The 22970-nt window shown below is 39.3% G+C and overlaps 1 protein-coding gene across 2 annotated transcripts in view; it reads right to left on the bottom strand.

Annotated features, from left to right (window-relative positions):
* LOC144720627 (receptor tyrosine-protein kinase erbB-4-like) overlaps positions 1 to 22970 on the bottom strand; it is a 241858-nt gene that overhangs the window by 45072 nt on the left and 173816 nt on the right. For both annotated transcript variants that reach the window (XM_078597523.1, XM_078597531.1), the window contains exons 13-18: positions 20847 to 20979; positions 17682 to 17772; positions 16770 to 16927; positions 12077 to 12127; positions 4315 to 4453; positions 646 to 768 (exon numbers count right to left, since the gene is read on the bottom strand). In XM_078597523.1, the coding sequence (XP_078453649.1) occupies positions 646 to 768; positions 4315 to 4453; positions 12077 to 12127; positions 16770 to 16927; positions 17682 to 17772; positions 20847 to 20979 (695 nt within the window). The remainder of the gene's footprint in view (positions 1 to 645; positions 769 to 4314; positions 4454 to 12076; positions 12128 to 16769; positions 16928 to 17681; positions 17773 to 20846; positions 20980 to 22970) is intronic.

Here is a 22970-nt window from a genome sequence, read left to right as displayed (position 1 = left end):
CACTGATCCTGGGCCTCGCCTTCACCAACCCACACTCACGATAGCATGAAGATAACAGTATAAGGAACATTTCACCTGGCAATTGGCAATAACGATACAAGCATGATTATCCAGTGGTGGAGATGTACATTTCCCCCCCATTGATTATAGCGAACATAATGGCCAGGTGACTTGATGATGTGACCATGGTGTAAAAAAACATAAAAACAATCAAAAATGTTGATCACTTCAGACCACATGGAGTGCACAAGGGCAGATTTTCTGAATCCCTGCTTTTTGTATTTAGTTTGTTGTCCTTTCTCCACACATCCGATTAGCACGGTTGGCTATGTCCGGTGCCAAAAAACATTAAACATACATTGATATATCCCAGAACGTCGTTAAAGTGTCCCATCTCTCTCTGCATATTGCCGGAGCTAGTCTCTTGACAGCAAAACTACCGTTGACTCCCGCAAATAGTGCTCATTTCAGTGACACCAAAAAGTACCGATGAGCTGATTTGACTATTGACTGAGAATTAAACTTGCAGGCTTCTGAATACAGTTATTGATAAAAGGACGCATATTTTAAAGCAGCGTTCTGGCTCCAAATCTTTTCTATAGAGCTTCACTTAGGATTTGCCATCACCTGCTTTGCTACACACACCTTGTGCACAGTGCCGAAGGCCCCTGAGCCAAGCATCTTGCCCTTCCTGAGTTCCGTCTCTTTGAGGATACGCAGCTGGGCCTGGTTGGGTGCTGCCCCGCTAGGAGTCAGGGGTTCCACGAGCTGTAGGAGAACAGGGGGGGAGGGCAGGCAGAACACCACCGCTGGCATTGATGAGTTGCGGCTGTTGAGGATAACTTGTGTTATCTTTACAAGGAGTATACTGTACAGTCCAAAAAAACACGTTTATTTGGTGACACTGCATTGGCAGTGGTGCGCAAGCACATGTAACAAAGAAAGGAACATCAATGACACTGCCTAAAAGGAAAATATGTGATTGGGGATGCTTTGGACAATTACCTTTTTTTTTCATAGCACATCATGGTTCATAATGTGGATATGAAAATTCTGATTAGAATTGTGCATAATTTGGTTTAAAAGTATGAGGACAACATTAGTTTACCTTTGTTTAGTAAATATTCCATGTAAAGTATTAATCTGGCTTAAAATGTATAGATCGTGAGTTTGGCATACAGCGTACGTGATTTTTTTTCTTTCAAAGAACTGCATGTTTTAGTTGCTCCTGTGCACAAGTCATACTGCCAAAAGGAGTAGAAATTGTTCAATTGTACAAAATCGATACTAATCACATCAAACACAATGTGAAGAGTTGAGAGACACAAGACTTTGAGTGGTAGATCAACAAGGAGACAATTTACATGGAGAGATGAAGGCAAGCGAGTAACATAAGTAGGTCAACAGACATGCAGTAATGTGAGAGACTTCAGAAATGCACTGACTATGGAAGTGTAGTGACATTGAATAAGTCACTGTAGCGCGTGGCGCTGGGAGATTGGTAGACAATGAAATTAGGAGTAGCAGCCTGTTCTACCAGTTGGACCCGTGGGCCAAGCCCGGAGCCTTCTGGGGGATCCAGAAGGGTGCGGGGCCGAGGGCAGAGAGCCTGGCCACACTATGGAGAATAAATGGCGAGCTCCGACTCACAGTCGGGGCTGCTGCCATTGGGAATAGAACTCGTCATGCTGCTGTCGTTGTGGTCTTCGCCTCTTCAAGCTGTGGGTCTGGAAGCATGTTGGCTGTCTCGACCCGGTATGGAGTTATCCCCTATGGCTGTGAGAGCCAGAATAAACATGAGGGATAACGTCTCCTACTCGTGTCTCTGAATTAGTATACTACAGAAGTACCAGTAGCACGGGTGGACAGGCAACAGAGCAATGATGAGATAGACGAGGCAAGAGATGAGTGGGGCCTGGGTCGTCAAAAAGATTTGATCAGAGTCCATCAAAAGTTTTTGACTTTGACACAACAACACCTGCACAACAACGGCTAAGCCTATGTGTTGAACGAACAGCTGAGATGTGGAAGCAGTTCTCCATCCTTGGGTGAACCAGTGGTTTTTTTGTAGGGTGTTGGGAACGTTATTGCATGCTAAACGATAAATGGGAACCATGTTACATGGAGGTGTGCAGTTTCCGAGTTACAAGAGGAATCGCTTGGAATGAGGTTGGAAAGCGAATCTAGCAGGATGTTAGCCTAATACCATACATGTCTATCTTAAGCTTCACTTGCATATCCCCAGTGTTGCTGTGATCAGGACAATTATTTTCTTGTCAAGGAGCATAAACCATCAAGCAAACTCAGGCCATCCTTGCAGCGGCTTTTGGCTAGCCATCGAACAAAGACGGCCACCGCATCAGATGCGCTTCTGCGGTTGTCTTGAATGATCTTCCTTCTGATATTTGAAAGCTACTGGAGCTATGCACGTTTAAATTATCTAGATTGTAAAAACTAATTTATTTAGAACTGCTTTTGTTGTCCTTCCCTGTTCCTCCGATTATCATTGTTGGCCACATACGGTGCGAAAGAAGTTCAACAAACATGCACACAATCACATACTACCACCTGGAGAACCTGGACAACCGGTGGTATTATAGGAGCTGGCAGTAAACAGGGCCATGTAAGCTGCCGACTCACACGTTACCTTTAATAGTACATGTTAGACTAATAACTGATTGTGCAATCTAATACATTAACAAATAGTTTATACGTTTTTACTTCTGTAATATTCAGAGATTTTAACAAAAAGGTCAGTGAAAGTTAAGAGAATATTGTACAAATATATATTGAATTATATTGTAAACCGCATGGCCATATAATTATTGTTATAATTGAATATGTACTGTATAAAGTCATTTGATCATTAACATTTTCAAATCAATCCTCACTTTGTAAATGTAACATATGCTCGGAAGAAATGTGTTCTCAAACATGTCCCATTCAGCGAAAATCAAATCAAACTGACTCCATGTGCTTGAGCACTGTGATAAGCTGAACATTTTCATGCATAAACAAGCTGAGTTGCTACCCTGATGCAGCATTTATACGTTTGATATTTTTCAAATGCTGAGATATATCCTATTAAAAGTAAAACTATTTAAAGCCTCAGTCTATCTACAACTTACGATGAAGTGATTAACTAATTGAGTGAAAAAAGGTATACATTAAACATAGGCTCCTTTCCACAAATACTGTGAATCCTTCTACCCCTGTTAAACTAGAGACACCCACTCTTCAATACATACATTTTTATATAAAGTGGTGGAAATGTGCATTGTTGCTCTACACATGAGTCACATCTGGAATTATAATGTAATCGTTTGGGCTGAGTCACCAAGCCCAGTAATAAATTGAATGAATGAGCAACCAAAGAAGCCACTGACAAATAGATTATGTTACTTAGAAACCGGTGGAAACCTATATTCTATGGGTCTTTTGGTAAAGTCACGTAGATAGGTTCAAATTAATACAAATAAAATAAACAAAGAACTACGTTGTTTCGATCACAACAGAAGCGATCGCAAACGTCGTAGTTTTTTGTATATTTTATTTTTATTAATTTGAACCTATCTCCGTGACTTTACCGAAAGACCCAAAGAATATGAATTCCTGCAGTCACGAAAGCTTTAAGTCGGTGGAAATCTATTGAGATACTACACATATATATTTCAAAGCAGACTTATAAACAACTGATAGTATTTTCTTCATAACTTCAATTTAATTGTCAATTTGTCAATGTTGGCTTTTGTACTGGGACACGTTGATGCGTGACTTTTTAAAGGAACACCACACGTTTTGAAGTTCACGTGGCAGTGGAATCTGTGCACCACGAATGTTTTGTAGCATTGCGAGTTGGACTTAATGCACTTAGAAAGTTTAACCAAGATGAATCAGAAGGTATGCGGTTGGATACGTATGGAGCGAAAGAAGTTCAACATACATAAATACATATACACACAAGTATCAACAGGTACAACAAAGTCAAACGATTGGCAGGTCGCAAATTGTAGGATAACATTTGAGGTACTCGCACCTCTGCTAAGATGTTTGTCCAGTGTGGAAGAGTAGGCTAAAGTCCATCCATGCGTTCAACATACATACATTAGGATTTCTGAAATATAATGATGCATGTACACGGCAATCTCGTCAGAAAAATGCATTTGAACAGCAATCTGGTTGAAATAAAAGTGGGAACATTGATCGTTGTTTGTTTGTTTCAAGTTGCGCAGAGCATTTTTCTGTTCATCATCGGCTAAACTTTAGTTGAGAGTTAAGTGTGTGAGTTTCCTTGTAGCCTCTGCCGAGCCTCACCTCCTTTTCGATGTAGCGCCGCATGGCGCGCTTGCGCGCGATGTTGCGCCGACGAACGCATACGACAGCAAGCAGGAGCAGCATGACGCAGGCAAACAGCCCCCCCACTGCCATGACTGCCAGCACTGGGGAGCCGGTCCTGCCCACATGACACAACACAAAACAGTGACTCTCCTTCGGGCCCGGTCCTCCACCAATATTCTGCCCACCGCTTTGCCGTTCATAGCCAAAGAATGGTACGTATAACTCTTGCATTTTTCAAACAATATTACTTTCTTTTTTATATTCTTTTCCTGAATTAAGTGATGGTGTCAGAAGCAATTTTTGGAACATTTTACAAAAAAAGGAGTTAAGCACTTCGTATGTGCACTGAAGCATGGGCACATCATAAAAAATTAGCCTCCGAAATTGATTGCATTTTGTATCGGGATATTAGAGCTTTAATACATTTATATTGACATCTTATCTGGTTGGAGCAGCTCACAAACAGCTCACCAACACCAACAGCTTGTGTGTGCCATAAGATTATTTTCAAATGTAATAAAAGAGCAACGTTGAGAGCTGTATACTGTGAAATGCAATTCAGCACCTGAAGCTTCGGCGAACATTGAACAAACAACCATGTCCACGTGAATCGCATACCTCTCGTCCGTAGCAAAGTCTAAAAATGTAATGGCAATACGCAGAGCTCAAGACAACGCATTAGGCGCCGTAACTCAGAGGGGGACAACATCTCTCTTACAAGCAGATGCACTATATACACTGCCCATTGAACTTGATGACCTGTTGCTAAGCGATGCATGTTTGTCAATTCAAGTGGGGCACAAATATTTACGTATCGGGCGATTATGCTGGAGTATTAAGGCTGTCTGGCTGTAAATGAGGCAGAGCAGGTAAACATAGTCAATAACTGGTGACGAACAACACCGCTGCATGAAAACAAGCTTAGGATGCCCTGCTGATGTGGTTGATAGCTTTGGAACATTCAACTCAACGTCTGCAGTGAGAAAGCGCCAATATAAATCTGTATCAACAATATGATGAATATGGAGAACTTGTGTAAGCATTAAACAACAGATTGTTGTCGAAAAACTACGGATGCTACGTATAAACACAGCCTCTGTGCTTGCACCTTATGGCATTAAAAATGGGTTTGAGCACCAGAGCTGTGTGCGAAATTGGAAGGGCGACCAGAAAAGGTCAGCAGGGAGACAGGAATCCTTGCGGGCAGCACTGGTAATTTAGTAAGGACGAGGCACACTTTACTCGAGGCATTTAAATTGGCAAGCCCGTGTAAATGTCAGGAAAGGCACTGGTTCCGTCACAGAGCTGCATGTAATTACCTTCAAATTTTAATTCACAGTGTGGATGGCTTTTTAATTCAGTTCGAATACAACCACTCCTCAACAAGGATAAAAGAGCAGCTTCGAGGAGTCTTTTGTTCAAAGTGCTTTAAAGATATTTTTTAAAACCCCAAATGTATATCTTAGATTCGCATTTTTCACGTAAATTAAAAAAGGGAATTCTTCAGGACACTTGGTGGGCTTTTTTTTGTAAAACAAAACCCTTGAAGATGTATGCATAGCAAAGGGCTTTGTGTACACGATGAAAAGTCCTGCACTTGAGTTTCAAACTTTAAGTGCCAGTTTTGGTCCAAATCGCTGATGTAAAATATCAAATTAAATAAATAACAATGAAAGTGATGCAAATTCGAACCACAACTGCTTTCATGTTTTGACATTTCGCATCACTCGAATATTTTGTTCCATATTGCAAAATATGACATTGCACTCAAAGCCAGATTCTAGTAACCCAGAATTAGGAGAAAGTCAGAAAGGCTACCTTAAATAAACTAATAAAATGTAATTAAACAAAAAACACTCCAACGGAAACAGTTTTCCACAATAATTAAAGGTTTGCACCATAACAGATGACATTCTTACTTAATAATAAGTACAATCGACATTCAGGTGTACACTAGGAACTCAAAAGCCATATACTTAGTTAGCGAATACCATTAACCCAATTAACATGCTTTGCTCATGCACTCTATTGTTTTTCTTCTTCTATATATTTCACAATTAAACAAAATTAATTCTTCAAGCCCACCAGCAAACCTATTCAGTCTTCCACATTCGGTGAACCTTGACTTTCCACCTCTGCTTCATGGTGATGGCAAGTGACTAAGATAAAACTGTCGTGTATTTCAAGTATTACTAAATTTTAAGTATTAAACATTTAGTTAATTAGAATTTGTATTTATCATATGTTATTTACATGTAAATATATCTTCTTGGTTCTTTCGATAAAGTCACGTAGAAGGGAAGTAATAAAATAATAAAAATAAAACATAATAAAACAATTCTCATGACGTTTCGGCCACAACGCAAGCAGCCGTCCTCAGGTGAAAACCAGGTCTGTCGAGGCGACAGCGTCTAAATGAAACAGCATCATGCTTGCAGCATATATATATAGGCTGGGTTGGAAGGGGGGGGAAAAGAGCGCCTTGACAAAAGAATATGCATATCAAGAGGCATTTAGCATATTTATGGGAAATGCAGGTATGTGATTAGTACTACTCATGCCCGTGCATTATGCAGGATTGGCAGCATCAAAGGGAAGGGATATGGGAAATGCAGGTATGTGATTAGTACTAGTTATGCCCGTGCATTATGCAGGATTAGCAACATCAAAGGGAGGGGATATGGGAAATGCAGGTATGTGAATAGTACTACTTATGCCCGTGCATTATGCAGGATTAGCAGCATCAAAGGGAGGGGATAGGGGTAGCATTAATAAAGGGAAGGAGTGTTAATAGTATGTAGCTGCAGTAACTAAAACCACCACGTAAACAACTAAAGTATAAACTACATAGTATCATCAGTATACTAAATATACTCTACAATAAGCTGAGTTACTAACAGTAAGTAATACATTACAATTCTACGTCGTAAAAAATATATATGCTTCCATCAAAACTTTATGCTCTTACATCACACGAGACTACACCGTACTATATACTGCCATAGACAAACCCAACATTAAATTATATACTGTATTAATATCCACCAACCTATACCTTATACATTGTAATATTGCACTATGTATTATTCTACCCACCCTAATGTATATCACACTGCTGTATATTGACTATACAATTACGATACTATATATTACGTTGTACATTGTATTAAGCATGTAAATGTTATACTATTTGTTATTATACACTGTACCATTGACCGTCGTGTGAAAGATACTAAGAGGAAGCAAGGAAATATGTCAATGGGTGAGTAGTGGAAGGAAACTTGTAGCGGAGCAAAGAATCCATTCCCTGCAGAGAATACAATGCCAGTGAGTGGAACGCGGTCTGAAAGTCACCGTAAACGTGAACACAATCAGTTAAGATCCGAAATGGTTTATTACGTCCTTCCAATGATTGCTAAGCCAGAATCCATCTTCTCGGTTGAAATTGTCTCTGTGTTTGTATATGTGGATCGCCTCATGAACGAATCTCTCATGGTAGCCAGATGGCTTGCAGAGAACCTCTGTCTTGGAGAAGTCAATATCATGTGAGCCCACTGAGTTGTAACAGTGATCTGGCACGGCTGAGGTGTTTGTCCTACCGTGTTTCAAGTCTGCTTTATGTTCACGGATGCGGTCCGAGACATGTCGTTTGGTTTCTCCAATGTAACTGCTACCACAGAGGCAACTTAGTTTGTAGACGCCAGGGTACTGTATGTCTGGAAACACATATTTTACAGACGGAACCAGATCACGGATTTTATGTACTGTGTTGAATCGGACCTGGATCTTGTGGTTTACCAGGATTTTGGAGATCTTTTTTGTGACCCCAGCAATGTAGGGTAAGGTGATGGTCTTGAAAGGCTCCTCAACAGGATCCTTCTTGATGGTTGGAGTGATGGCTTTGCGGATTGTGTCGTCGGAGTAATCATTAGCCTTAAGAGCTTGGCGTACGTGTTTGAGTTCACTGGCAATGTGTTCCTGGTCGGATATGCATTGGGCTCTATGGTATAGAGTCTTGATGAGGGAATTCTTCTGGGATGGATGGTGGTGGGAATCCGGTTTTAGGTAAGCATCCGTATGGGTGGCTTTTCTGTAGACAGAGTGGCTCATTGAACCATCAGGTCTCCTTTTAATTAGGACATCCAAAAAGGGTAGCTTGCCATCTTTTTCGACTTCCATGGTGAATCTGATGGCTGGGTGTATAGAATTGATGTGGTCGAGAAATTGGTCTAGAGTAGGCCGGCCATGTGGCCAGATGACAAAAGTGTCATCTACGTACCTCTTCCATAAGGTCGGGCGTAGAGTGGCAGTCTGGATGGCGTCAGTCTCAAATTTCTCCATAAACACGTTGGCTACAACAAGAGATAGGGGGGAGCCCATTGGGGTGCCCTCAGTTTGCTTGTAGAAAGTTCCATACCAGGTGAAGTATGTATTGGTTAAGCAGTGTCTCACCAGGGGGCTACCCCAGCGTTCAGTCCTTGATGAACCAAGTCTTCAATGATTGCGATGGTGTCAGGTACAGGAACTTTGGTGAATAAGGAAACCATATCAAAACTGACAAGCAGGTCGTCTGGGGACAGGGAAATCCCCTTGATTGTCGATACCAGGTCAGTAGAGTTTAGTACCGCAGAGGTGGTTTTTCCAGTGAAAGGCCGTAGGATTTCAGACAAAAAACGAGCCAGTTTGTAAGTGGGGGAGTTGATGGTAGAGACAATGGGACGAAGAGGTGTATCTTCTTTATGTATCTTTGGCAAGCCGTATAGTCTTGGTGGCCTGGCTGCAGAAGGTTTCAACGAGAACTGTTTGGTCTGATCAATGAATGCGGTTGAAGCAGAAATTATTTTGTTGGTTTTAGAGACGAGGTTGTTGGTGGGGTCTCTTTTTATTTTTGTATAGCTGCCATCGTTGAGTAGTTCTTGAATTTTGTTGTTGTATTCTATTTTGTCCATGATGACAGTGGCATTGCCTTTGTCGGCTGTATATAGTACGGTGTAGACTCGTGTGATGTAAGAGAATAAAGTTTAGATGGAAGCATATTATATATTTTTTTACGACGTAGAATTGTAATGTATTACTTACTGTTAGTAACTCAGCTTATTGTAGAGTATATTTAGTATACTGATGATACTATGTAGTTTATACTTTAATTGTTTACGTGGTGGTTTTAGTTACTGCAGCTACATACTATTAACACTCCTTCCCTTTATTAATGGTACCCCTATCCCCTCCCTTTGATGCTGCTAATCCTGCATAATGCACGGGCATAAGTAGTGCTATTCACATACCTGCATTTCCCATATTCCCTCCCTTTGATGTTGCTAATCCTGCATAATGCACGGGCATAAGTAATACTAATCACATACCTGCATTTCCCATATCCCTTCCCTTTGATGCTGCTAATCCTGCATAATGCACAGGCATGAGTAGTACTAATCACATACCTGCATTTCCCATAAATATGCTAAATGCCTCTTGATATACATATTCTTTTGTCAAGGCGCTCTTTTCCCCCCTTCCAACACAGCCTATATATATGCTCCAAGCACGTGTGCTGTTTCATTTAGACGCTGTCGCCTCGACAGACCTGGTTTTCACCTGAGGACGGCTGCTTGCGTTGTGGCCGAAACGTCGTGAGAATTGTTTTATTATGTTTTATTTTTATTATTTTATTACTTCCCTTCTACGTGACTTTACCGAAAGAACCAAGAAGATGAATCCCTGCAGTCTCGAAAGCATTAAATCGAAATGTAAATATATATTTAACAAAATCATTGTACTGAGTGATTAGTTGGGCGATGAGCAGTTCCCTGTAATAACAAACATTTCCAAGAAGAGGCTTTCACTTGGAGAATTGATGAAAACAAATGCATGCGACAAATTTAAACTAACATATTGCAATAAGATTAGCACCTGCACACATGACTGTGCACGTCTCCAACACTTTTAATATCAATGCCGTGACATGCAAGCTCTTCCTGCCAGTTTCAACTGAGTAATGACATAAGACTTGATACCTCAGTGATCAAGCCATGTGTTTTGATGGGAAATGGCAGAAAATTACAAAGAAAAAAATAATTTGCACAGTTCAATGTTGCACTGCTTGGAAGGACCTGTGACCAGGACATCAATGTGGCACTGGACACGGAACCTTTCCCTCCACCAGATCTACTAGGGAGTCTGACAACAATTATACAGTAACTCCATGAACTCTCGCTATATTGCACAACACAATAACATTGAGTGAATAGGACTGCAGCATTAGTTGCAGGGCAAGCACTTCTCAAACTGATCTTAATGCAAGCTATTTCTAGAAAACAACGTGTATACACAAGTTTGGCGTGTGTGGAAGGAAACAATAAAACACAGGTGTATATCTGTGAAACTATCACAATCGTGAATATTATTTAATCAAATTGTGTCCATAAAATATAACATATATTTGTATACACATGCACAGATGTACTAGACCCTGCCTGGTGCAGTCTTATGATCCAAAATCCTCCTGCACAAAACCCAGTGTCTCCATAGGACAGGTCTGAGAGCACGTTCCCTATCCTCCCTCCCTTGTTATGATATTTAAAGCAATTTAAGATTTTAAACTGATGCGTCCTTTTAACATCTAACCCTTCAAGAACATTATTACAATTTACACGAGCCACGCAGTGAGAAACTATAATCTATGAGTATCAGATACAAGATAATAAGTCTAATGTCTCTTTGCTTAAATGGTTATTGAGGCATAAGTGATCCTGAGCCAGTGGTCCTGAGCCAGTGGTGACTCACTATTATTAGAAATGTTTGTTCTTACCAGTTTTAGTCAATTAGTAAACCAACTCTTAAAACACCATTCATGAACAATGTATATTAGAATGTTTTAGATGCCAGAAATAGCATCGCTATAACACATATACAATATTTGTAACGCATTTTCATCTCCTGTTTAGGGGCTTAATATACAGACCACTTGTTTAAAGTTTCCTGTTCACACTAGTGTAAAGGATTTTACACTATGTGCTACAATTAACATGTTCATGTATCTTGTTTGAAATAGATGCAGCCTCAATTTAGGAATGTTGTTCCTCGTAACTGATGACAACTGCGAATATATTTTATGTAAAATTATTAGCGATGTAACAAATAACAATATAAATACGTACTCTCATTTTGACACTATATTGCATGACAATAGATTTGTGTAGAAATGGTCTTCTGTTTGGCAAATAATATTAGTCAAAAGCTGAAAGGGTCACATGAGTTGCTAATTTCTGTACGCATGCAATATTATTAAATTAGGTGAAGAGAAATGAGTGCTCGCATCAGGAATACAACATCATTTTCCATGAATTCTAAATGCTACGTTGGCTACAGATGACATGCATGGAGTAAAGTTTTTAGAATTAAATCTCGGTTATGTTAGTAAACAGATCGAGGCAGAATGGTAAGAGGGAAATCCCAAACGACGCTGTAATTAGATGATTTGAGGAACTGGAGCAAGGGGGATAACGTTTCCGGGAGGTTAGTTAAGACACCCGAGGAGCTGCGGTGCCGCAGAGAGAAGCACAGACGGGTTTGCTTGGCGTTACCTATTCCCATAGTGAAGGGCCGGTTCCACCCACGGCTGAGTGCAGTCCTGCTCTGTGAAGCCAATGCACCTGCATTTGATTGCAATTGTTCAGTCATGTTGTGCGCACAGGACATCACACACACACACAAAGTCATCCCACGTCGCGAAGCCTACCTAAAGAGAGGGCCAATTAGATGGCAGTCCAACAGGCCTCCTCCCTTGCACCTGCACATTACAGCAAATGATAGGGCAATAAACAAAAATCCGTCATGCTCAGTATTGTTGAAATTCATCAGCCTCCCCCCCCCCAAAATACCACTATTCCATTGCACATTTGCCGTTTGGGCCAAGGATACCACGGTCAAATATCTACATAAAGCGAAACCATCTATTCATAGCAATTACCATTTTAAGTGAAACAATGGCAAATCTTAATTCTTCACTGCTAATATCTAACTTTAGTAAAACTGCTTGCTATTTTATCAAGTGAAAGTTTCTGTAAATATAACAATAACTTAAAAACATGCATCTCTCAAATGGTATTAACTTTCCAAATGGGAACATTTGGAAAGTAAAGGTGTTTTCAAAATAACAAAATATGCTTAATTTAAATTACAGCTACACCTCTTGGTTGAAAGCATCTACAAGTATAAGTTAGTATGTTTTAATAAACATGTATGTTTTAATAAACATACTCTTTTAAATATAATCTATGTCAAGGATATGGCTTTACCCTTTCTGGCAACACAGCAGGTATTAATATGTTCAAAAGCCAATTAGATACCGATGGTAAGGCATCAAGTCTGCATTAACCACATATGCTTGAAGCAAAACATGCAAACAAACATGCTCTGATAACACTGGGTAACAAATTCTATTTTTTGTTCCTGGGTAGTAAGTGTTGTTTCCTCATTGCTTATGCCTCAAAAGTACAAAACATGGCTATTATTCCCCACAAACTTTGCTTTTGTGACCAGGACAATGATATTTTGAAATTTACCTATTTTCCAGAACATCCGAGATAGATTCAGTGCTGAGTAAACTTGGAGTAACTTCTAGAACATTAGATTCGAAGCTTTCGTGACTGCAGGAATTACTCTTTGGTTCTTTTGGTAAAGTCACGTAGAAAGAAAATAAATTAAATAATAATAGTACTATTTGGTTCTTTCGGTAAAGTCACGTAGTTAGAAATAAAATAAAACAAATCACTACGTTTCGATCGCAACACAAGCGGTTGTCATCAAGCAAAGAAGTCAGCCTCTAAAGGAAAACTGTTTATAAAGGTCTGGGGATGGGCGTAGCCCAAGTGTATCAACAGCACCAAGAGCATGGGAGGTGCACGAGTGCCAATGCAGCAACAATGCCAATGTAGCAGCAATGCCAATGCAACAATTCCACACAACTCTCTCATTTTTCTCTACCCCAGCGTACTCGGAGCAGCAAGGCCAGTGCTTCCACCAGGATACACTGGACTTTGAATGCCGCTAACAAGGACAGTATAAGGAGAACATTTTGTGGCTGATTCGTGAAAGTGATTTACAGTATAATCGTAAATCTCGAAAAACTACTCACTTCTAAATCTTTTGTAGTAATTTTTGTTTTACTTTAGTATAAATACATGTTCATTTTGATTCATATCTTGTTTTTTTCTGACTTTATGTGAACGAAAAGAAACACATTCGCCCGTTTTCTCATTGAAAATAGGAAAATTTCAAAATATCACTGTCCTGGTCACAAAATCAAAGTTTGTGGGGAATAATAGCCAATTTCTATACTTTTTAGGCATAAGCAATTTTGAAATAAGACTTACTACCCAGGAACAAAAACTCTGTGTAATGTATGCATTGTCTTTGAAACTAATTGGCCCACACCAGAGACAGCCTTCCTTATGGCCATGTCTCAAAAGTGTTAGACCAGAGAATGCCAAAAGGCGAACAGTTTTATTGCCAGAAAGGTTAAAGCCTATTCTTATTCTTTCATCATTTTGATACTGACGAAAAGGTCCCATCAATATGAGAACAATTATTTTCTTTCGATTGCTTCATTATTTAATTCTGGTGGAAGTAATTTAAGCCCACCTCTACAGCCTCTTTTCCTGAATGCTTACCCAGGATTGGAGTGGCCTGCTCGGCCTACCGCAGTTTCCTGCCTCCCCCTCTGACTCTGGGGATGGCTAACTGCACGTGGCCTGTGGCCGCAAGACCAAAGCAATGTATCCCACATACTATTCAACCAGACCTGAACATATTTAAAAGGGCTGTGTACATTTCGATTTAAAGCTTTCGTGACTGCAGGGATTCATCTTCTTGGTTCTTTCGGTAAAGTCACGTAGAATGGAAATAATAAAATAATAAAATAAACATAATAAAATAATTCTCACGACGTTTCGGCCACAACGCAATCAGCCGTCCTCAGGTGAAGAACAGGTCTGTTCTTGTGGCCGAAACGTCGTGAGAATTATTTAATTATGTTTTATTTTATTATTTTATTATTTCCATTCTACGTGACTTTACCGAAAGAACCAAGAAGAAGGGCTGTGTAGTTAATACATTGTCAATTCAGTCAGCACAAGCAGTGGAAAATCCACAACATATTTAAACGCAGTATATACGTTTGATAATTGAACATGAATAATACCTCTTCAGTTGATTTATCCTCAAATGTTCAACATACATTATTTAATATTTCCAATAATCAAACATTTTATTAATTTCATATTGTCAAAAATCAAACATAGCAATCACATTATATTGCCAAGAATCATACAAAACATGTATAAGTTATTTTCATATGTACAACAGGTGCAATATTTTTTATTACAGAAAATGATTGAATATACTGTTGGTAATCTTGATTAGAAGTTTTTGTGACTGCAGGATTTCATACTCTTAGGTTATTTCGGTAAAGTCACGTAGCTACGTAAATAAATAAATAATAGCTCACGACGTTTCGATCGCAACAACAAGCGATCGTGCTCAGGTGAAAGGGAGAAACATGCCTCTGTGACGAGGCATTATATAGCACGATCGCTTGTCGTTGCGATCGAAACATCGTGATATATTATTTATATATTTTCCTATCTACGTGACTTTACCAAAAGACGCTAAGAGTATACTGACGATAACTGAGGATATTTTTTAAAAGTTACATAATGTGTTTATGCTAATTGAGGATATATGAAATACGTTGATTAAATCAAACAAAACTAAACATAGCAAGAGATATGTCATCAAAAGATGGGAGGATCGAATACAGAAGATTGACATGGTTAATTTAAAATTCTAGATTTGAAGCTTTCGTGACTGCAAGGATTCATACTCTTAGTTCTTTCGGTAAAGTCACGTAGGTAAATCTGGCTGTGACGGTCCCACCTGATGACGGAGACTTGTGTTGCCTCCGAAACGTCGTGATTTTATTGCTTTATTTTTATTAATTTTCATTTCATTTTTTACCTACGTGACTTTACCGAAAGAACTAAGAGTATAATTAAAAATTGCTATCTTCAATTTGTGCTCCTATTCATGTAAATATTTCACTTTTATATTTTTACATTATACCTGATGATGATTGCTTGTGTTGCAATCGAAACGTCGTATTCTATTATTTAATTTAATTTATTATTTTATCTTTAGACGTGACTTAACCGAAAGAACCAAATAATAATTCCTGCAGTCACGAAAGTTCTAAAATTAAGACTTTTAATATTCTTAAAATTTTAGAAAATATAAAAAAAACTCACAATAAATATTATTGCCATTTTATTACTTTAAATAGCAGATTACTTTTCGTGCTCTGAGTACAAGATTTTTTCAGAACAGTATGCAAATGAAAATAATCTCTTAATTTCCATTGTAGAGCAATGGGTTCTCTACAAAACGAAACTATACACTTTTTTATCAGGTAAGTCCCACTGAGCTATATAGCTCTTTTTCAGCACAAATGATAGCGCAATGAAGTGGATTATCGTATGAACATTTATAGCACCTGAATACTCTAAACACATGTTTCTAAATGTGGAGGCAAAAACCAGAGGAACCGGAGAAAAATCCACACGACCACAGAAAAAACATGCAAACTCCAAATATACAGACGTCAGGGTCAGGATTGAACCCATGACCTCCTGTATACCAGGCAAGGTAATTAGCATCTCACCACCGTGGTACCCTACAAGTGAAAATACATTGTGAAGTCATTATTTTGTGCACCAAACAAGATGATGTTGGTAGTCTTTTTTAAGTCAAGCGCAACAATTTTTTCAGGGCCATCCACCTTCTTTACTATGAAAAATGCATGGCCTCAACTGTACACTTAGCATAGCAATGGGCAGCTTATTAAGAAGAGCTCTCTGTGATTGAAAATGACGATCCTCCCAGGATAATATGTGAATCAGTGTGCGTGACTGTGACTGCACTGATGGTGCAAATGTTCACTCGGAATCCAATAAAGGAGCAACAACAGAACAAATCTGCAGTTTATTTTTTAAATAAAAAAAACTTCCAACCAGCCATGAATGACATGAATATGTTGAAAAGTTTCATTGTTTTATTCATTCTTTGAATAATTCTATCTACAATGTCGGTCTAATTACGAGAGAAAAAAAGCGAGTTCACGAAGGAGCCGTGATGTGCATGTGTACGCGTGTGCGTGCCAATTCCTATTCTCGGATTAGAATTTCCATGAGCGTGTGTGTGGCTCCCATTTCCAACACCTAGGGGGTTCTCCAATCTATACATCTGTTGACCTTTACAATGGTTTTTGTGATGCTGAGCACATTAAAGGGACAGATCGCTCACTCTTGCTCACGTTTGGTCCCGGAGCTTGTGCCTGCGAGTGTGCGCTTGTGGATGCCGTGCTTGTGTGCGCTCACCCATGGGAGCAATTGGGGTGGCAGGGCTGGCAAGTATTGTTGTTGTCGGGGTACTTTGAGATGATCTCGTCATTCTCACCCTGTGCCCCGACGGGACACGCACTCACACAGTGGGGGCCGTCCTTGTAGTGCGCACAACGCACGCAGCTGTTGGAGCCCTGTGAAAAGGCATCAGAACGGAACTTCTGTTAGTCTCCCCTTTCAGCATCATCTCTTGTGCTGATTCTCTCCAATTATTGCTTACTCCCATCTCCTGTCTGTGTACATTACGATCTCTCCACGAAATCAAACAACTCTGTTTAAATAGTATATTTCTTAAAAAAAAAACTTCCCTTCCTTTGCTTCTGCCCATCCTGATTAGTCTTTGTCTTGATATACTCGTGTAAACCATTAATTGCCAATTTGAAATGTATTGAAATGGAAATTGTTTAGTTCTCAAATAAAGCAAATCTAGATGAATATAACATTAAACAAGCATTGCATCAATATTTTGAGAGGCTTTGTTATTTCAAAGGTGTAGGGACAATTAGCAATGAAATATTTTTTTAATAGAAATTACCATTCTTTATGTAACTCATGCAGTGATATTTTTGTACCAATTTATATGCAAAACTAATGGAAACTGGAGGCACATGGGTTAAAGATCTGCTAAAACATGCATGAGATTCTCTGCTTAGCATTGTGCTTTTGCATAAATGAATTGTGGCTGCAGCATATGTCTGCCCGCAGCAGCAATAAATTATGTAAAACATGTAAGCAATATTTTCGAAGTGGCAGTTGTGGCCGCGGAGGTGTTAGCTGGTACAATAAAATAGAAAATAAAATAAACAAAGGTCTTAATAATAGATTAGCCAAGTTGTGAATACATGGAATAAGCTGTTGGGGAGGAGCGGGGAGGGGATGTGTATGTACCGGGCCAAAGCAGGTGACCGAGTCGTTCACAGGGAGGCATTCGGGGTCGCAAGGTGCACACACAGCGTCCTGCATGTGCTCGCGGTATGGCCTGCGCTCGCAGAGGCATGCGAAAAAAACCGTCAGCAAAATGAACCAGAAATTGTACGGCGATCAAACCGCAGTGGAATTGCGATGCGGTGCACGTTGAGTAACGTAGACTGACTCTTAAATAGCATACAGGCATGCGTGGAATTATCAGCAAAAAGAGGTATGGCACTGCTGCTATGATGAGCATCACCAACTGGGGTTAATGTAACACTAGATTTTGAAAAGATACAGTGCAATATCAGAGTTTGGTTAATTAAAAAGGTTACAAGACACGATCTTAGCATATATTTATGGACCATTATAACAAATATACCATTTGTTTGTTTACAGACACCCTAGAACTCTTATTTATGAATTGATCACAGATTTTTCACTGCTCTGCACCTTTAATAAATGCATTGCTGATTTTAAACAAATCATGAAGCTGTACTCTTGGGTTCTTTCGGTAAAGTCACGTAGGTATAAAATCATGAAGCTGCAAAACAGTTTACGATATTGGTTTTAAAGGCCAGCCATCTTGGCTACATTCAATGGTCAGATTATTTTATGCAGAACAGGTATAGATGTGCTCTAAAAAAAATCACGTTTAAATACTGGCATCCTTGTTGGATTTTTATTTAGCAAAAAAAACATGTTAACTCTCATCCAGAAAAACAATATTCGCATAATCCTAGTGCTACTTTCACTGTTATATTAACCCTAGTGTATTATATTTACAGGCTACAGCTCTATTTTTGCTTGGTGGGACCAGTTTGGCAGTCGTATAAATGTGACCATGAGCACATCAAAGTGTCTGCATTTTGTTAATTTCCAATACATCTTGAATGCACAAGTGTTGCTGGTTTGTGGTATTCCTGCAGAGGAATTTCTTAACACAATTTCAATGATGACAATATATCCATATGCAACGAGTAGAACATACTATGGTACAGTCGATAAGTACTTATGCTTGAATATAATTGAAAATATTTCTTGTTTGTATCTCAAGTGCACCGATGGGGGTAGATGACGTTCCATGGCTCAATGTCTGCGTGTACATTTGCGACAAAGGTTCATATCACAGATAATGGACTGTTACAAATACAAAAAATAAAAAGGTATTATGGTAGTTAGCGCTTTAATAGTTACATGTAAATAATAATTTACTGAAATTATTAGTCATGCTCTGCAGTTTGCATATGTTTTAGTTCATTCCCAGTGTACCATACATTTTCAGAGCGAATTAATTTTTAATTAACCAGCGACTTATAAAAAAGGTAACAAAATAAACAAGCAAACATTGTGTCCTTCATATATCGATTCAGTACACATGCAATAAATGATAACATAGATACATCGTTTTCAATGAGATGTGTTTTATATGTGATAAATACCAATGGAAGTTAAATGCAAGTTGTTAAACGATACTGAAGGACATTAATAACTAAAGTTTAATAATGTTGTAAATACGCACTTTTAAATGTTTTTTGAAAATGTGCCAACTAGAATTAATATACACTAACATGGGAACGTTATAAGCATTCCTTTGATTTATGTACAATGAATCACAACGTGAAACACTGTCACAGACTGAAATCTTTACATCTTGAAACAAAACATTTTGATTACAATTTATAAAAAGTTGCAAACCCAAGTTAAAGTTGCAATCTGGATATATATGACAATGATACATTCTGACTGACAGTGGATATGGTTTTTCCCACATTTCGCACACCATTTCACAGAACATTCCTCACAGCCAAACGTGGAGCAAAACTATTTTGAGCCTATGCCAGCCTGCCATGTGATGCGTGCTCTGCAGGAACATCAGGAGCTTGTGAAGAATTCAAATGGAACCATGAATTATAGAACACTCAAGAAGCAGGAAACACGATAAAGTGTGTCAATTCCTTTTTTTTTAAGCATGGGGTACATGTCTCCATGCTTTATATTGATAATGTCTTGAATTAGCATGACAATGGAATGCCTTGAATTACTTCAAAATGTAATAATGTATTTCTCCAAACTCAACATTTGTTTTTAGTCTATCAACTTCTTCACATAAAACAATACAATTTATTATTTCAAAGCACCACTTATGAGGGAGAGAACTGCAATTTATAATGCATGAAATTATAGCAACTTTACGATATGTAATCATCACTGACTTTCTGCTGTAGGTGACTCAGGTGGCCAGTGTTGTGAAAATTGTCCGAATTATTTGTTTTAAATGTCGAGCAGAAGTTTGTTTTATGATTGTTTTTGCACATATAACTGATGAAGAATTTTATATTTACGTAGATTTAATAGTTGCATTGTTTTTCTGCATCAAGATATTATTTTGTACTGTACTTATCGCATTCCAGGTCTCCCTTGCAAATAATTCTAATTACCAGTTTTTTCCAAAGGCCATCAGCTTCAGCAATGCGTTGTACTTAAGACTACTTATTATTCTTAAACGTCAACATGATGCATGAAATATTATTTGCATTTGCTCCCTGATCGATGTTTGTCAATTTGTCTTGGTATAATGCCCAAGCATGTATCTCTCCATAATTATTTTCAGCTTTTGTTTCATTTTAGTTTTGTCAGTGTACAATTTCATCCCCATCTATCTTCAATAACTCCTCTTGCTATACATAATTCTGCTGTGCGTCCCAGTTGCGTTCGTTGTTCAGCGAACTTGTTGCTCACGCCTGACCCCTCAGTGATGTAGTGTTGTAAATAAATGCGGACGACTTCATGTCTTCTTCCCAGGCCACTTTATTACAGTCTGTTTTTATAACATTTGTTTTAGTTATGCCGAGGATCTGCCGTCCATCGCTCGTTCGCTCCCTCACTCGCCGCGTCCCTATCCTATTCTCTACTCTCCTTTTCTCACCCCTCTCGTTAAGCGTGCCGACGTAGGGACTATGCTCACGCCTTTAGCGTCCTACTCCTGATCTGTACGGGGCCCGTGTCTCGCTGTCTCAGCGGGTTGATACCACCAACCGCCTCTTCTGGCTGCCGAGCGCGGACATGCAGCCATTATTGAATATGAGCGCGTTGAACCACTACACATGCACAAGTGAATGATGGGTACTGTGTGCGGCTGACCCCTCAGTGATGTAACAGGATTCCACACAGGAGCGGGCACGGCGGAAGAACCGACAGGAGATACACTGGTCAGGGCCAGGCCCCCAGCAACCATGCTCCGAGCATAGCAAGTCACACACAGCACCATCCGCATCTGCAATGGACATACACATCGACACTTCTGCAAACATTCGCAAGCTACACAAATAAAAACACAGAAATACAATCACCAATTGTGCCATTTTGAATAAAGTCCCTGCATAATGTAAGCGCTGTTGTGCATGCATACATTCGAATGTACTCAGCAATCTTGAACAAAAATGTCTGCCAAGACTGTACAATTATTTGTTAAAACTTTAAATGAAGATTGCTCCCGTGGCTGTGGATACTAGCGACGGAGAGGGGTTGTGAGGGAATGGAGTTGGAAGGGCTGAGCCCACAGAGCATCAAGAGTGTGCGACCTGGTTCTGGTGCTGATGCTGGACCTGGCTTGGGAGAGAAGTGGCCTGGCAGAGCCTGGTTCCCAGTGGTCATGGAAACGAGGCATACAAGTGCTATTAACTCTGCGTCTTAAACGCAAACATGGCTGACAAGTTTAACTACGCGAAGAATATTGTGGCCTGTGTGGCTCGATTCTGAGTTGACTCTGTGACATTTGAAATCGCGTCTGGGGTTACCCCAGGTAAAAGCAAGCAGCAAAATTACAAAAGGATGCCTGGGAACCTGTGCCAGAAGCTCCCATTGGCCTGGACTAAAGTGGGTTTCTGGTTCCCTCCTAGGTTGAGAACTGAGCCAGCCAGCATAGTTGCCAATGGTCATTGGAAGTTTAACACGTAGGCTTTCGCGACCAATATCATCCATAAGAGTTTTTTTGGGACATGGCATACATTTTCATGGCAGAATGAATGACAACCAAAATGTATCATATAATAATTTCCATTAATAATGCAAGAGAAACAAGCAGCCATGAGGTCCACCTAATGGAGTTGATACAAAAAAAAATAATGCAACCAACTATATTTCTGAACCAATCTCTAGCTGCAAAGATCACACCTCCGAATAATGCGGTTGACAACGTACGATGAGAAAGAAGTTTAACATACATACAAATGTTTGTTTATAGCTATATGGATACAGACTTAATTGTGCTCAATTCATGCGAAGTGTAATTGGAAGCTCATGTAGCATCCTCTAAAAATGTTTTCAGTATAAGTTAGAAATTCTAAATGGATTTCACATGATTAGTCACAACTAGTCATGGCAATTTCTAAAAAGGAGCAGGGGTATGTTTGAAGACATTGCATTGATATCAGAGGAGCATAATTCATGCTCCATTGTGCATTCACACCAAACATTTCACAATTAACTAAGTTTATGACTCCATTTGTATACATTTTGACAGAAAAGGTATGTAATGAAAAACGTAAGAGAAGAACCACAATCTTTATAACGTTTCCATACAGCAAATATATACCAGATTAACATTTTATAACGTGGGTGTGCATGTATACTGTCATTTGTGGTAAGCGGCGACCCGAGTTATATTCCCGCTCATGGCCAACACCAGTGATATTCTTAACTGGTCCTGGGCCTCCCCTAAGTCGACTCAGCCGCAAATGAGTACCCGGTTTGGTGTGTAAACATTGCCACTGGGGAGACAAAGGCGGCCGGGTGTGGTGCTGTTCCCCCACCCCCTCGTGTACCATGTCGGCCTTCATAGGTGCTCGCCAACAGCACTTGCCCCAACAGTCTGTTGAGGCTAAATGGGGGATCTATGTCTTTGTTTTGTCATATGTAATCTATAATAAAGTTTAGTTTTAAAAATGAAAAAAACTGAGTAAGATTACATTTAGGGCATGCTTGCATGAGGAATTCCAACTCGTAATGAACCCATGGAAGCACTGAAAGCACTGTTTTTCTGGGTTTCATTATGCTGTGATTTCTACATCTCTAATCCTGTCAAGTACACGAAAATGTAATATATATTTACATACAATATTTAATTTTTAAAGTAAAATATTGGTAAACCCTTTGTGTAATTGTGTATATCCATTGCAAACTATCAATAGGCCTACCACCATGGCACAATATATTCTAGAACAGTAACATTTAAATTCATAATGCGTGTGACATTCCAGCAGAACA

The sequence above is a fragment of the Lampetra planeri genome, chromosome 1 (assembly GCF_965212315.1).
Source record: "Lampetra planeri chromosome 1, kcLamPlan1.2.h2, whole genome shotgun sequence".
NCBI classification, from domain to species: domain Eukaryota; kingdom Metazoa; phylum Chordata; class Hyperoartia; order Petromyzontiformes; family Petromyzontidae; genus Lampetra; species Lampetra planeri.
This window is presented reverse-complemented; position numbering and strand designations above follow the sequence as displayed.